Source organism: Arachis hypogaea, chromosome 7 (assembly GCF_003086295.3).
Source record: "Arachis hypogaea cultivar Tifrunner chromosome 7, arahy.Tifrunner.gnm2.J5K5, whole genome shotgun sequence".
NCBI lineage: Eukaryota > Viridiplantae > Streptophyta > Magnoliopsida > Fabales > Fabaceae > Arachis > Arachis hypogaea.
In genome coordinates this window covers 7,335,758-7,353,222 of record NC_092042.1, presented here as the reverse complement: position 1 = coordinate 7,353,222, position 17,465 = coordinate 7,335,758, and the positions used below count along the sequence as shown (strand labels likewise).

The 17,465-nt window shown below is 27.3% G+C and overlaps 2 protein-coding genes across 2 annotated transcripts; both read right to left on the bottom strand.

Annotated features, from left to right (window-relative positions):
• Positions 1 to 4,956: 4,956 nt before the first annotated feature.
• Positions 4,957 to 5,549, bottom strand: LOC112703929 (uncharacterized). Its single transcript, XM_025755544.3, has one exon. The coding sequence runs from the start codon at positions 5,451 to 5,453 to the stop codon at positions 5,010 to 5,012; it is 444 nt and encodes a 147-aa protein (XP_025611329.1). The 5' UTR covers positions 5,454 to 5,549; the 3' UTR covers positions 4,957 to 5,009.
• Positions 5,550 to 10,546: 4,997 nt separating this feature from the next.
• LOC112703928 (uncharacterized) lies at positions 10,547 to 11,223 on the bottom strand. Its single transcript, XM_025755543.2, has one exon. The coding sequence runs from the start codon at positions 11,121 to 11,123 to the stop codon at positions 10,680 to 10,682; it is 444 nt and encodes a 147-aa protein (XP_025611328.1). The 5' UTR covers positions 11,124 to 11,223; the 3' UTR covers positions 10,547 to 10,679.
• Positions 11,224 to 17,465: the final 6,242 nt, after the last annotated feature.

Below are 17,465 nucleotides of genomic sequence, written 5' to 3'. Positions count from 1 at the left end.
TTTAAATTTATTAGATAAATATTTTTTATTATTTTAATATTGATATGGTCTTATTTATATCATATTTTGTTAAAATTAAAACTACTATAAAAAAAATTTAAAATGTTAAATTATAAAATACACAATAAAAAGGTGTATATATAATATAGTTCAAAAAATAATGATAATAATATTATTGTGATTCAAAAAAATTATAGATAAACTAAAATACAAATTAGTTATTTACAAAAGATAATTTTTACTTAAATATCATAGATATTTATATTTGTCTTTATATTTTTTAAGTAGTAGGCCAAAATATAGACATGAATATGAAGAGGTCTTCATTTTACTATAGATAATGAAAAAACAGTTTTAGTAAGTATTGGATGAAAAAAGATATGCAGCTGGTAGACTTCCGCTTAGCGATCTTGCAATTGAATTCACAGAATTTTAGTAAGATTAGAATAAAATCAGGAGTACACTATAAAAAAGAGGAGCACGAAAAAAATAGTGGATGAGTTGCTTTGCAATTTTTTTTCTTTTTTAACTTTTCTATTTACTTATTGTTGTTCTTCCTCCACTTATTGTGTGGAGCCTTCTTGTTCAAAAAAAATAAAAAACATAAGAAATGAAAATATTTATTTTTTTTTTTAAATATTAAACTATAAGAATAATTAATAAATAAAATAGGAGAATATGAAAATTATGTACCTAAAAAAAATTTTCGTAATTCATCATATATATCCTTATTAATAATTTTTTGAATCTTGAAAAATTGTGAGATTTATTAACTATAAAAATAACTATATAAGCACTTCAAGATTATTCAATTAAATTAATTTCTTCATATAGTAAGGACAAATTTAATTAATTCAATTAATTATAGATTTTATAAAATATTTTAAAAATAAAAATATATATATTTAAAAATAAATATAAAAATTTTATAAGTTATTTAACTTTTAAGACGTTCAAAAATTATAAATTTAAATTAAATAAGATATTAAAATATTTATTATCTTGTTATTATACATAGTAAAATCAAGATAAATATTTATAAAGTAATTATTTATAATATTATAAAGTTTATTTATTTATTTTTTTAATTGTATTTAATTTGAAGTCAAGATAAAAATTTATATTTAAAATAATTTTTTATCTTTATTTACAATTTTAATAGATAAAAAAATATTTTATTTTTAATTTTATATTCATAATTTTGATAGGTAAAAAATATATTTTTTAAATTTTATATTTAATTTATTAAATTTTATTTAATTTTATTACTTTTTAAATTATTAATGTATATTTTTATTATATCTTCTTATTGTATCTGACACTATTATTTTTTCTTAGTATTATTTTCTATCGCATACTATTATTGTCTTATTCTCCTTTCTCATTTTCTTCTTTTCCTCGCACCTTCTTTTCACCAGATCATAATTAATTATCACCAAATACCATTAACGCAACTTTTAATCTTGTCTATCACTTTGATCTATAATTATTTATTGTGTTAACTTTTATAAATCGCTGAAGTATTGTTAAAAGAATTAGTTTTTATGTCTTTTGAATATCTAAATGTATAAAAATAATAGTTCTTTTCTTGATGTAAGTTTTAAATTGTCTTGTTATTCTATTAAAAAAAATGTACGACAAAAATGTTCGAGTTTGAGGACTATGGTTCAGGATTGATTTTGGGGTTTGGAGTTTTCGGGTTTGGGGTTCAGGGATGAGGTTTCAGAATTAGTGTTGTCATGTACTCTTCCTAAAAGAAATAAACAAATCAATTGATTTTTAGGGTTAAACGGATTTAGGATTTGTGTTTTATGGACTAGGATTATGAGTTTCAGGGTTTGAGCTTTTCAGGTTTGAGGTTCAGAGTTCATGGTTTATGTTTTAGAGTTCAAGTTCAAGGTTCATAATTTATGGTTTAGTGTTTAGTGTTTAGAGTTATATCGAAAAATAATATTTTCGACAAAGATATTATTGAATTCTTTGACAAACTAATGTTCGACAAGTTTAGACTTAGATCATTGCTAAGTGTTTGTCAACTTTGATCATTGCTAAGTGCAAAAAATATTTTGTTCAACTTCCAAATACACGATAGAATTAACTTTGTATTGGAACCAATTACGTACTCCATTAGATACTCTCTATCAATCAATTAATACAAATGTAAAAGTCGAAGAGGCAGACTCGACGGAGGTCAACTGTGTCGAAGAAGAGGTGTCGAGGTCAAGTTTCAATAAACATTCTTTCCAACAATGTAATCTTTATTGAAAAAAAGACTAATCGAGGAAAAGAGATATAATTCAATCAGATTGAAGAAGAAGAACAAGTGGATTTTATTAGTGGCAATCACCCACGTTGTACAAAAGAGAAGGAACTCAAAAATCAATGCACGTGGGAGTTACATTTGAAACTAATTGGTTAAAGATTTCTATAAATAGGTGAAAGATGGAAGAAAATTGGTTGGAATCTTTTCAGAGAAAACACTCACACTCATTCATTCACGTTCCAGCGACTTTCTAAGAGTCTTTTTTAAGAGATTCATCCATATCTTTACTTTTCATTTAAATTTCCGGTAACTTTCTTTCCATGCAATTTATCTTCTTTGCAATGTCATTTCGTTTTCTTTAAATTCAGTAACTTTTACCCATTCCATTATCTACCTCTTAATTTGTCCTTTACTTTTCCAAATATTTTTTCTTTCTGCATTTTGATTTTTCTTATATTCAAGTCATTTAAGTTTTATTGTTTATTTTGAATTTTTGTAAAGTTTAGTTCTTTATTCTTTCTCATTGTCAAATGATTGGATTTTAATGCAAATAGAACTGATACTCACAAAGAGAAGTATATTTCGCTCTCAAACTATTAAATATCGAACCATTTTCAATTTGCTAAAAATTAATGAAACAATTACAGTTTAGTGTGACAATTTATTTTTACTACAAGAAATTAATAAGTCAATTTCATTATTCATGAATCTAGACTTGATTTTGTCTCATCATTACATATGAAATAACTTCCACTCAAATGGAAACATTTTACGTACTCCAAAACGATTTGGATAGCTCTTTCAAATTTTCGCAACAAACTCAAAATATCCTAATGACCAACTGTTTTCTGATTTTTCATTTTACGTGTCACCAATGTTATTTTTACATTGAAAGTATACTCACATCTACACTAATCACAGTCACTTTTTTTATTGCCTTCTTCTAATTAAAAGTAATACTTAGAATATATATATATATATATATATATATATATATATATATATATATATATATATATATATATAAAATAAACAATCACCTGAACATTCTGAACTGGGCTAAGGGTTTAGCATTCAATAATTATAGCATTAGCCAGTCATGGACACAGAAAAATTTCAATTTCAAGACAAAAATAATATATATTATTTTCAAGTGTGATCTATAAACTCGATCAACGACCCCAATATGGCTCGATCCAGACACGCGATTAACCTCATGTATGCATATTTATTTGTGTTTTATTTAATTATAAATATAAATATAGAATTATTCTAAATTTTTAATAGATCTTAAAACGGGTTAAATTATTGGACCAACTCATTTAAATGCATGAGTTTTGTTTTAAAACGAAGTGAGTTTAAATTTTAGGTTAAATGAATTAATTTGCAAGCTAAAAGGACCACTCATTTATTTTTTTATATATTAAAAAAAATTAACACTTCAGACTAATATTTAATTATTCTATTGATTTATGTACTTTTACTAAATTTATAATTAGATTTTTATATTTTTTTTAATTGAATCTTTATACTACTTTTAATTTTATAATTAAATCATGTATAGTATAAAAAATATTAGAATTAACTGAATATTTTTTGTAAATAAAATTTATTCATAATTAAAAATTTATTTATATTTTTTACCTCATATATTTTAGAAAAAAATATTCTGTTAATATAAACGTTTTTATATGAAAAAGACTTAATTATAAAATTAATAATAGTATAAGAATTCAATTTAAAAAATGTATAAGAATCTAATTAAAAATTTGATAAAATTATAAGAACTAACAAAAAAAATTAAACATTCTTTCTATTTAATCCAAAAATTCAACCCATCTATAAAAATAATGCTCTTTATTTAATATTTTTAACTAAAGAAATATTTTTTATCAAAATATTTTTTAAAAATTAAAATAAAAGAATAAATAGATCAATACATTTAATTTATTAGATTGGTCATAAATAATCTGGACTAAAAATTTATAGTCCATAAATAAAATAAATTTAAAGGTGTTAGTTTGTTTATCCCATAAGGACTTATTTGGTGAATTTTTAAGAGAAGATCTTTTTTTTGAGTTATTTTTTTTAAAGATCTTATAAAAAAAACGTAAAAGTAATCTTATGTTTGGGTATCTCATACAAAAAGAACTTTTTATTTATTAATTATGTTTGGGTATAATAATATAAAAGTATTTATTTATTTATTTATTACATGAAAAATATCATTTTTTTAAAAAAAATATTTTTAAAAAAAATATAAATTACAACTTCTCAAAAAAGATATTTTTATTTTTCTAGTGTTTTTACTTTTACAATTAAAAATTTGTCAAACACACTAAAAAAATAAAAAAAAAAGGATATTTTTTATTAAAATAATAATATCCAAATAAATACTAAATTTAGGTAGACCAAAACTAAATAAGCTGAGTTAACCTGTTTAATTTCGAAGTAACTAAATGAATTAACCTGTTTAATTTCGAAGTAACTAAATATGATACCTTATATTATACGGTGTAAACGAAATAAGATAGGTACATGTATATCTCGTTAACACTGTAAACGAAATATACGTATTTACATATATTTGTAAAAAAAAATATTTTTTTAAAAATAATAAAAAATATTAATAATATCAATAATATCATTCAATATATCTATTATTTACATTATTTAGTATTTTCATTATCTACCTATACTTTTCCTTTCCTTTAATTAATTACGCAGCATTAGTCACCAAAAAAAATTAAGCAGCAGCAAGAAGATTATTATTAGCAGAAGCAGCAGCACAGGAATATTCACGTTTAACAGCCTTCAAGAGGAGACTGTCATGTTCAAGCGCCATCTGAACCGGCAATGATCCAAGCCCATTCGCCATGGCGAGAAGCATTTTCTTTGTTTCCTTCTTGAACTCATTCTTATCTACCCTCCCATTCATGTCGTGGTCAAATTGCACGAACAGCGACTCGTACACACGCGCCACCTCCTCGGGATCGCGCTTCACGTCCACGCCGAAGTGCGTCTCCATCACCCTCAGCCTCTGGAGCTCCTTCACCATCTCTGTGTAAGACAGAAAGCCGTCTTTGTCCGTGTCCAGTTGAGCGAAGAGGTCGCTCACGGACGTGGAGAAGGCCTCCTCGTCTTCTACGAAGTTGGTGATGGTGGTGCCGTCTATGATTTCTACGCTCATGGCTGGTGGTTGATTTTCAAAAATCAAAATCAGCTTAATTAGGGTTTTTGCAATTGTAACAATAATTAGAACTTGAAGAGAGATTAGTGATGAGACTTTTTTGTTTTGTTTGATGAAAGGGGGGTCTAATTTGAAGTATTTATAGGAATAAGGAGAAGACAGTTATACGGTAAGCAAACGCAATATCTTTAATAACAGAATTCAATTAAAGAATATATCTTTTTAGTTAATATCTATTAATCTTTTTAAATTTTAAATTTAAATTTTGATCCAAATCGCAATACTTTCAATCAAGTTACATTCAATTCAAAAATTAATCAATGTACATCGCAATCTTTTCAAATAAAATTAGATTAGATTAAAAAATAAATATCAAATTGATATCATAAAAATCATAACAAATTATATAAATTTTATCTTTTAAATTAATCTAAATCATACTAAAATATAATCTTATCTTGTTAACAGTAACAATAAATTAAAATATATGTATTAATATCCCCTTATTATTACTAAGATAAATAATAAAAAAGAAAATATAAATATTTAAATATACATAGTTCTGTAATTAATTAATTTATTTTATTCAGTTATAAAAAAAGTTCCCTTTTTGCGACCGTTGTTCTATTTAAGTCCTGGGTTTTGAGATACTCTAGAAAGTTCGCCGACCAGGATATGCGCGTTTTCTAGCAAGCAAATGCAACATTAAGCCTTAACAATTATTTAATCGTTATATTTTTAATACATACACTATATAAGCATATATAGTGGCATTCCCAAAAACAATTGGCCAAAGCCATATATAGTAACAGTATTGTATGAAATAGTATTTTATAAATTAATAAAGAAGGGATAAATAAAATATTACTTCTTATTTAGATGTTAATTAAATTTTGTTATATTACTAATCAAATGATATGACTTTAGCATGAAACAATAGAAAAAATACAGGAGACAGCGTTTATACTTTTTTAATATAAATAACAGATTAAAAAATGTTTGATTAATTTTAAAAATCAAATTTTAAAAAAGAATATTTACTTAATTTTAAAAAACAGACTTTTAATAATTATAATAAAAACTTAACCTAATTTTATTTTTACTTTCACTCACGTCACAAACCCTACTCTCTCGTGTTGTTTGTTATGTCTCCACTCTAATCTTCTTCTTTCCTCCTCATCGCTGGTGTCACCTCTTCCTCCCTCGCATTGCCGTCTTCCATCACATTGCGCTCCCGCCCTTGTGTCAACTTCTTGAAAGAAACATCCACCTAAAATTAAAAAAACATCTTTTAAAAAAAAACATCATTCTTAAAAGAAAAGAAGCATCTATCCACCTAAAATCAAAGAAACATCCCTCTAACAGCAAAGTAACATCCACCTAAAATAAAAGAAACATTCAATCCATCATTAAAAAATCATCCAAAAACATGAAAAGAAGCATTTATTATCACCACGGGACAGACGAGCGCGACTGCGTTGATTCCTCAAATGCAACGCAACACAAAAATGCGACCGAACAAGGAGGAGGACTAACTTCTTTGTCCGAAATACCCGGCGCAACGCAAGGGAGAAGAAGATGAACGACGGCATTACTTGCAGGGAGCACGGTCGCGGTGCAACGGAAGGGAGAAGAAGGCGCGTAGCCGCAGCGTCGCTTGCAGGGAGAACAGGGACAGTGTGACGCATGGGAGAGAAGAAGGTGCAACCGCGACGTCGAGAGCAGGAAGTATGACGCAGGAAAGAAGAATGTGCAGCAGTAGTGGCGGTTGCAAGGAGCACAGGGGCGGAACGACACAAGGGAAAATAAGGTGCAGCAGCGACGTGACGCGTTACTTCTTCAGATGGTGGCGACGACAGTGAGGTGCGTTAGTGACGGCTCCATTGGAAAGGGGGAGTGAAGCAACTGTGACAAAAAAAGAGAGGTGAAAAGTGAAAGGCTAGAATTGTGGTGGAATATTTTTTGTTTTAGTGGGTTTAGAGTGCAGTCCATTGTTCATGTTGTCCGCATTTTTTGTTGTCTATCCAGCAGAACTGAAATAATATTGCTCTATTTCATTTGAGATTCTATCGGTTAAAAATTTTTTACTACACTTTTGGGATATAAAAAAATGAGCTAACACACTTATTTGCTGTAAGAACGAATTACTAATAATATTCCGTCTATGATATTTTTTTCGAAATATAGCTCGTTGCTGTAGTTCGATGATAGTTTTTTCGTTTTTTAAATAATGATGGTGAGAATTCTTCAGAATTTTGACTTGGATGTAAAATCTGCAAAAAAAAAAAAAAAAAAAAAAACTCAGACACTCAAGTCAAATAAATATCTCTCCAAAAATAAAATAAATAAAATTAAGAGTGTTGGAATTATAGCTTTTTTCTGATCTGCCTCACTAATTTTACTTATACTCGTATTTATCATTTAATGTAATCGACCTCTCACCATTTTTTATGAGATTTTGTGCGAGTTCTAGAGAAGTGGAGGCAATTTTGTTTGATCAAATTTCATTTAAAATGTTTTGAATTAACTTTTCGAGACATTACCGTTATCTTCTGAATTATGAGGATTAAGGAATAAATAATAATATATACAATTATCTTTTTTTTTTTAAATAATTGTTACTAATTAGTTTAATATATTTATAAATTAAGATGTTGCAATTAAAATTTATGTAAGTATACTAATAACAATAATCTTAAGATATATAAAGGAAAGAACACACAATTTAATTTGTTGAGGCGGAAGCAACGAAAGTGATAGAAGTCAAAATCTGCATGACCCACTGAATATAGTTTTACACTTTTATTTATTCTTATAACTACATAAATATAAACGCAGCTATTTCAATAAAAATATAAAAATATTTTTTTATAAAATTTTTATTTAAAAAATATAATTTATTTATTTGGCCAAATTTTAAATAAAAATAATATTTTTATAATATATAAAAATTAAATTCTATAATTTATTATCCAATAATTAAAATAAAATATTTTCACATAATAACAACTATAAAATCTTTATTGAAATAGCGACCAAATATAAAAGCACATGAGAATTAGATGCAAGAATGGCAGAAAAGCAACATTCCATTTGAAGACTTGCTTCATAAGGTGTTGTGGCTTTGTTTGTCTTTATAATCTTTTTGTATTTTGCATTTAGTTTTTTCATCATTTGTTGTACTGTGGCTTGTGTTCTATCAGTGTATCTATTGTAAATTGTAATACCTGCTCTATAATAAAGATGCATGTTGCTATTACTAAATTAATGTTCACTGAAATTCATAAATTACTCTACTCAATTTAATTATTAATCATTCTAATCAAGTTCCTTTATGCAACACAAAGTTAAAATCCTTATTCAATTTTTTTCCTATAAAATCCTTACTTTATTTATAAATGTTTACAAAACTAAAGGAAATAATTTCACTAAAAAAATTTTAAAAAAAAATAATCAATAGATTTTGTAATTTGTAGCTATTAATTAGTCATTATTAATATTTTTAATGGTATAAAATTTCATTCAATAATATAGAATTACTCACTTTTCTTTTATTGGTTAAATATTGGCCAAATTTTATCTAATCCGTTTTAGTATAATTAAAACAGGTTGATAACTCAATTTCTAGCAATTACCAAGTAGGATTGAGTCTGAATGTCAAACCAATCCTATCCTCTCAATCCACATCTTATTTAATACACTACAAGAAAAAAGATCTATCGGCACACTTTTTTTTGTCACGCTTTAAAAGCGTGCCTAAAAATGGTCAATGGCCATACTTTTGCGAGGGTGACCACTAATTTGTGATTTGGCCATTTTTTTGTCACACTTAAAAAACGTGGCCATAAAAAAATCGACACGCTTTTATGAGGCTGGTCACTTACTTAAAACAAATTTAAACATATTTAGCCCATAAATTTAGGTAGACCAAAACAAAATAGGCTAGATTAACCTGTTTAATTTCTAAGTAACTAATCTTTTATATTTTTTTTAATATAATATGATATCTTATATTACTTGTGAAGTTTGTCATTTGACTTTTCCTCACAATTGTATGGAAATTAATTAGGAATGGAAATAAGTCAGGTCAGGTTAGGCTTTACACTTAATAGGTCTGACCTGTTATGTAGTTAATTAGTCTAGATCTAACCTGCAGTTTGTTATAAATTTTTTTAAAATATTAAACCTGATCTGTTATTCAATCTAGCCTGACTTATAGCTGTTAAAAGGTCTAATAATTTTTTTTTTTACAAAAATAAAAATATTATTTTAAAAAATTATTTTTAATAAAAATATTTATAAATAATATATCATATTTAATATTTATAAAAAAATTTAAATTTTAAAATATTTAAAATATACAAAAATATTTATAATAAAATATAATAAATTTAAATATCTAATAATTATAATAAAATAATTTATATATTTAATTATGTTTTAACAGGTTAGGCAGACCTAACAGGCTAATAAGACTAATTAATAAGTCTGGATTTAGCATATTAATATATTAAGATTTTTACAAAAGGCTAAACTTATGCCAATTTTATAATAAATCATGTCAAGTCAGGTCAAATACATAAAAAGGTAAACTTAGTTATTTCGAAAACTAAGTCAAAAAATAAGAATCGTTTCACACTAGACTTTAGAGTTTAATTTTAGACAATGTTCTAGAGTTTAATTTTAGACAATGTAGGTAGGACTTAAAAACAGGTGATCTTAGAGAATACGAGTAATAAGATTGGCAAGACAATCATATTGTTAATTAAACGTATATATAAAATTTTTATTTAATAATCAAAATTTTTTAATAATAAATTTCATTATATATATAATGTAATTAAGTATTCTTTTAGTTAAAGAATTATAGTTCAAATAACATAGCCTTTCCATTTTTATTTAGAAGTTACGGATTCAAATTTCTTTATTTTTAGTTTAAAAAAATTAAGTATCCTTTTAAATGTTATTTTTTATTCAGCTTTTAGAAGATAAAAAAATAAAAATAAATAATTTTTCTAATTTTTAAACAATTAATAAATAAAAGTGGATATCTAAATTAATTAAATAATAATAAATTTTAAAAACTCACTAAAGACTGAAAATCAAAAGATAACTAGCATTTCTGATATGAAAAAGTATTGGAAACAACATTCAATATATCATGTATTGCACGTTCACTCCTTCGATACAAAAATGAAGAATAATATAAAACAAAGATTTATTTATTTAAGCAGCATTTGCAAGAAGATTATTATTAGCAGAAGCAGCATATGAATATTCACGTTTGACAGCCTTCAAGAGAAGACTATCATGTTCAAGTGCCATCTGAACCGGCAATGATCCAAGCCCGTTCGCCATGGCCAGAAGCATCTTCTTTGTTTCCTTCTTGAACTCATTCTTATCTACCCTCCCATTCATGTCGTGGTCAAACTGCACGAACAGCGACTCGTACACACGCGCCACCTCCTCCGGTTCGCGCTTCACGTCCACGCCGAAGTGCGTCTCCATCACCCTCAGCCTCTGCAGTTCCTTCACCATCTCCGTGTAAGACAGAAAGCCGTCTTTGTCCGCGTCCAGTTGAGCGAAGAGGTCGCTCACTGACGCAGAGAAGGCCTCCTCGTCTTCCACGAAGTTGGTGATGGTGGTGCCGTCTATGATTTCTACGCTCATGGCTGGTAGTTGATTTTCAAAAATCAAAATCAGCTTAATTAGGGTTTTTGTAATTGTAACAATAATTAGAACTTAGAAGAGAGACTAGTGAGACTTTTATGTTTTGTTTGATGAAAGGTGGGTCTAATTTGAAGGGTATTTATAGGAATAAGCAAACGCAATATCTTATTCTGAAATTGAATTTAGAAAAAGAAGAAGTATCTCTAATAAAGAATTTCTCTTTTTAGTTAATATCTATTTATCTTTTAAATTTTAAATTTAAATTTTGATCCAAATCAAAATAAAATAAAAAATTAATACAATATAGATCGCAATCTTTTGAAATAAAATTACATTACATTGAAAAATTAATTAATTTGTTGAATATGGTTTGGGATGGCGGTTATGAGGCATATAGGGGAATGAAAAATTACGAATACGGTGTGTACGTGTTTGAGAATGTTCTCATCTCGCGTTGAAGAAACGCTTTTGATTTCTTTATTAATGTATTATTGTTCTCAATTCGCATGGTGTGACCGTTGTTTTGTTTTAGTTATAGATTTTGAATTTGAGTTAATTTTTTTGGTGACCGAATTTGAGTTAATTTAATCTAGAGAAAGCGTAGCTTGAGGACCAAATTTAATTCAAGCTCAACTTTATATTATTCCTTTGTTCTTTTAATACAGGAGTAGCATTAGGACTTTATTTTTTAATTGATGGGAATCATTTTTATTTCGTCAGTGTGCACATATTTAATTTATTTGTTTCGGGAAGGTATTCTATTTTCCGTTCTAGGATATCATATATATTCTTTGACGATCTTATTATCGCGAAGAACATTTCGTTGTAAATTATTCGATTCATCTGCATTTTAGGCTAACCGAAAATTGAACAGTTAATTTCTTTGTTTGAGTATTGGGAGACAAGCTAATTCAGATCCCCTAATTTAGTCAAATATTTATCAAAAAAGTCTTCTTTAGTCAAATAAATTGGGAACTTTTGGTAGAAATCAAAATTGGGTAGGCGTAAGTAAAACGTGTTCGTACCTTGCTGAATGCCGAGTTCAGTGGGCTCGATTGCATCTATTAAAAAAAAAAAGCAATGTTAGGGCTAGTAATTTTTGTAATTTGTAACCATTAAATAATCATCAATGATAATTTTAATGATGTGAGATTAGTGTGAGATTTCATCCAATGATTCACTTTTTTTTATTAATTATATGCTGACCAAAATTTAACAAAGTTATTGAGCCTAATTTTAAAAAAAAAATACCGTGTATAGTACTATAGTATAATACCCCGATCCTTTAGTTGGATGTCAATGTGTCAAAAGTCAAAAGACCTTTGTCAATAGTCCTCGGAGTAAAATAGAGTGAACTACCAACTCCATCTGTATTCATTTTTTAGAATGACAATGTAATTCCTTATTATAAAAATGATTTATTTTAGTCTCTGTCATCTATTTTTGTGATCCAAACACGGTTTTTGTGAGTGTTTTTTCATTAATTCTGGACGGAAAATATCAACATGTCATATTCAAAAATAGACAGAGATCTAATTGTCTCTAAATTCAAATTGGTTAAGGATTTATTTGTTCATATTATTTAAATAATATTTTTTTAAAAATTTTTTAGTCATTATATTAATATTTTTTTAATAAATTATTAAATATATGGTATAATAAGTACAAATAAATTAATAAATTATTTAAATTTTAAAATATTATTTATTATGAAACTAAATAAATTAAATAATTTTTAAATATATAAATAATAAATATTAAAATACAATTAATACATTAATAACAATAATCTTATAATATAATATTAGTATTATAATTTAGATAATTTTCACAATAAAATAAAATAATAACACATTATTTGATATGTAGTAAATATTTTTTTGAGTAATAATAAATTTAATTCTTTCTCTCTTTAAACTAAATTAATAATTCTATTTGATATCTTTGCATTAAAATACCCAATGAATAGGCTATTAATACTAAATAAAATAAAACATAATATATATTATAAAGACCATTTATAAACTCAACAAACTCAAAGCATCAATGATATTATTAATATATTGATAAATACATACTCTTATAAGGTACATATCCATAAAGATTTATCAATATAAGAATAATGTGGATTAATTAAAATTTTATGTATATTAAAATTCAATTAAATTTACATATATTTTACTCAAAATATTATTCATAGATTAATAATATTATTGATATTTTGAGTTTGTTGAATTTATAAATGGTCTCCATAATATATATATATATATATATATATATATATATATATTATGTTTTATTTCATTTAGTATTAGACTATTAGTAGCCTATTCATAATACATTTTAGTGTAAAAATATCAAATAGAATTATTAATTTAGTTTAAAGAAATAAAAAAAATAAATTTGTTATTACTCAAAAATTTTTTACTATATATTAAATAATATGTTCATTAGTTTTTATTTTATTATAAAAATTATCTAGATGATAATACTAATAGTATATTATAGGATTATTATTATTAACGTATTAACCGAATTTTAATATTTATTATTTATATATATTTAAAAATTATATTTGAGAATTATTTATAATAAATGATATTTTTAAATTTGAATAATTTATTAATTAGTTTGTAATTATTATTCTATATATTCAATAATTTATTAAAAAATATTAATATAATGAATAAAAATTAAAAAAATATTATTCAAAAAATAGAGATAAATAAATTTTTAACCAATTTGAATTTAGTGGTAATTATGTTCTTATTTATTTTTGAACCTGACACGTCAGCATTTTTTGGTTGACGAAAAAATACTCACAAAGACCATATTATTGGGTCACAGAAGTAGAGGATAGGGACCAAAGTAGATCATTTGATGATTGGTGAGGGATCGCATTGTCATTACGAGAAATGTGTGCAAACTTAATTTAATTTACTCCCGTTGATTGCCAATCAAATTTGAATGTGTATTATTATTAAAAAAAAACTTACATGAACCGTTAATTATTTATAAAACTATTATTTATATAACCAAGTTAGCTGGATTCTGTGATTAATAGTAATTATATACAAATTAATTGTTCATGTAGTATTTGGGTTAATAAACGGATTTTCTTTAATTAATAAAAATGCTTTATTTTTTTAAATTAAGGTCTACCGGTGTACCTAATATTAAGATAGTACTAATATTTTGGCAAACATGCACATGTGCAGATTCAGCCAATAGAATTCAACTAACTAGTTATTACTACCCACTGATAAAATATAGCGGAACTAATAATTGAAAACCACATGATGAAATTGAAACACCTGTTGTGCTTTCCTAAGTTGTACTCGTATCAATTAAGTAACAAAAACTCAAAAAGGAATCACTGCAGCATATTCCTTTCTTGAGCATTTTCAGCCCTCGTGCACCGAAAGTGTTGGGAAAAGAACAAACACTATTGCAGTCAATGTAATAGATTTATATTTATAGTTATAAGAGTAAGTAAAAGTGTAAAACTATATTCAGTGGGTCATGCAGATTTTGACTTCCATCACTTTGGTTGCCTCCGCTTTAACAAATTAAATTGTGTTCTTTCCTTTATATATCTTAAGATTTTTTTTAACGAAAAATAGAGAAACTCAAATTTATCGGTAAGTAAGTACGAGGAGATTATGCTATTTATTTATATAAATTTTTAATTGCAACATCTTAATTTATAAATATATTAAACTAATTAATAACAATTATTTTAAAAAAAATAATTGTATATATTAGTTATTCCTTAACCCTCGTCAATCGGAAGATAACGATTATACCTCGAAAATTTATTTAAAGTAATTTAAATGAAATTGGACCAAATGAAACTGCCTCCATTTCTCTAGAACTCGCACAAAATCTTAGAGAAGGTGGCGAGAGGTGGGTTACACTAAACAACGATAAATACAAGCACAAGCAAAACTAGTGAGACAGATCAGAAAAAAATTATAATTCCAACATTCTTAGTTTTATTCGTTTCACTCTTGAAAAATTTTTTATTTGATTTGAGTATCGTAATCCTTTCTGCAGGTTTTATGTTCAAGTCAAAATTCTAAGAAATTCTCACCATCATTGCTAAGGAGACGAGAAAGCCATCATCGAACAACAGCAACAAACTATGCCTCAGAGAGAATATCCTTGACAGAACATTAGTAATTCGTTCTACAAAAAATAAATGTTTGTTAACTCATTTTTTTATTCCCAAAAGTGCAGTAAAAAATTTCTAAGGGATAGAATCTCAAATGAAATAGAGCAATATTGTTTGAGTTCTGCTAGATAGACAACAAAGAATGCGAACAACGTGAACAATAGGTTGCACTCCAATCCCACTAAAACAAAAAAATATTCCATCACAACCATAGTCTCTTACCTTCTACTTTTTTTTTGTCTCTTTTTACCACATCCATTTCACTCTCCCTTCCCTGTAGCCAACGCACCTCACCACCGCCGTTACCGTCAGAAGAAGCAACGTGCCGCGTTGTTGTTGCACCTTCTTCTCCCAAACGTCGTTCCGCCCCTGCGCTCCCTGCAACCGCCATCGCTGCTGCACCTTCTTCTTTCCTACGTCATGCCCCCTGCTCTCAATGTCGCCGCTGCACCTTCTTCTCCAATGCGTCGCATCCTTCCTGTTCTCCCTAAAAGTGATGCTGTCGCTACGCGCCTTCTTCTTTTCTACCCACGGGTTACAAAAAAGATACAATATTATTATATAACTTGATAATAAATTAAAATAGAACTAAATTTTATGTAAAAAAAGTATTAAATTATCAATTAATGATCTTCTTTTAATGATTAAGGATCTTTTGTATTTAGTAAGAGGTCTTTAGTTCAACATCCACTTAAAACATATTTTTATATAAGTATATAACATATACATATATAGGGTGCGGGTTGGTCGGATAGGGTTGAGGCTCAACCCGCACCCTACTCGATCCCCACGAGAACCCTACCCTACCCGTTGCGGATCGGATTGGATACCCGCGGGTAGGGTACATGTTGTCACCCCTACAAGGGAGGAAGACGTGACGCCGACGATGAAGAAGGAAGAATAAGATTAGAGTGGAGGCATAACGAACAGTGTTGAGATAGATTAGGATTTGTAGGGTGAATTTTTTTTTGGTGACTGAAATAAACTAAACAAAGAAAAACAAAACAAAGGATCTGCTTAAATAGAGGGATGATCCTTTTTAAGACTACTCTTAAACTCCTCCTAATGTGACGGAAGCTCTACATGAGAAAGTTGTAACTTTATCGCCATCTTTGTCATAGTATCTGCCACCGTGTTTGCATCTCTCATAATCAAACGAAAGTCAACACGCCAATTTCAATGCATGATATCTCTTATTTTGAGCACCAATGGATCAATAAACCCAAAACCATCTTGGTGATTAGTAACAAGATTAAATACTTCCACACAATCCGTCTCACAAATAACATCTCGTTGACCCACATCACAAGCTAAGAGATATCATTTCCAAATAGCAAACAATTTTCCTTGAAGAATACTATTACTCTCAATCATTCCCAAACACTCCATTTGCCAATTCCCATTACAATCTCTAATAACACAAGCAAAACCAACACTATCACCCAAACCAAGATAACTAGCATCACAATTAATCTTGAAAGTACCAATGGATGGGGGATTCCAAAAACCATTTAGAGTAGAGGGAAGGGACATACGTTGTAATTCAAAAATATTCCTAAGCTTCTTTTCTGAAGTTAATGCAAGACAAATCACTTTTTTCAGAGGCCAAGTTTCATGAGGATTAAAGATGTCATTATTCGTTGCTCGCCATCAGGACCCGGAGCTTTAAAGGAGTTCATGTGAAAAACAGTTGTTCTAACTTCCTCCATAGTAAATGGTGCCGTAAGATTATTGCAAGCTTCCTCATTCAGAGAAAGAAGAGGCACATCACCAAGGCAACCCAAATCAACATCATCCAAATGACAGAATAAGCTTTTATAGAAAGACTCTGCTTCTTGACTCAGAACCTTTGGATCAGTTTTTCACACTCCATCCATGAGAAAAAGGCCATGAATTTCGTTATGCTTCCTTCGCACAAGAGTTTGAATATGAAAGAATCTTGTATTACTATCCCCGAACCTTACCCACTACTCTCTGGACTTTTGGAACCATAGGAGCTCTTCTTGCACTAGAGTATTATTATAATCATCAAGCAACTGTTGCTCTTTCTGACGCAAATAAATGCTATCCACCACTTCCAAATACTTTTGTAAATAATTAATCTGCTGCTCTAATTCACATTTTTTAACAAAAATGTTACTAAATACCTTCGAGTTAAACTCTAGTGA

Bases quoted from the DNA above. Each gene is read 5' to 3' on its own strand.
- LOC112703929 (XM_025755544.3), bottom strand. From the start codon at position 5,453: ATGAGCGTAGAAATCATAGACGGCACCACCATCACCAACTTCGTAGAA.
- LOC112703928 (XM_025755543.2), bottom strand. From the start codon at position 11,123: ATGAGCGTAGAAATCATAGACGGCACCACCATCACCAACTTCGTGGAA.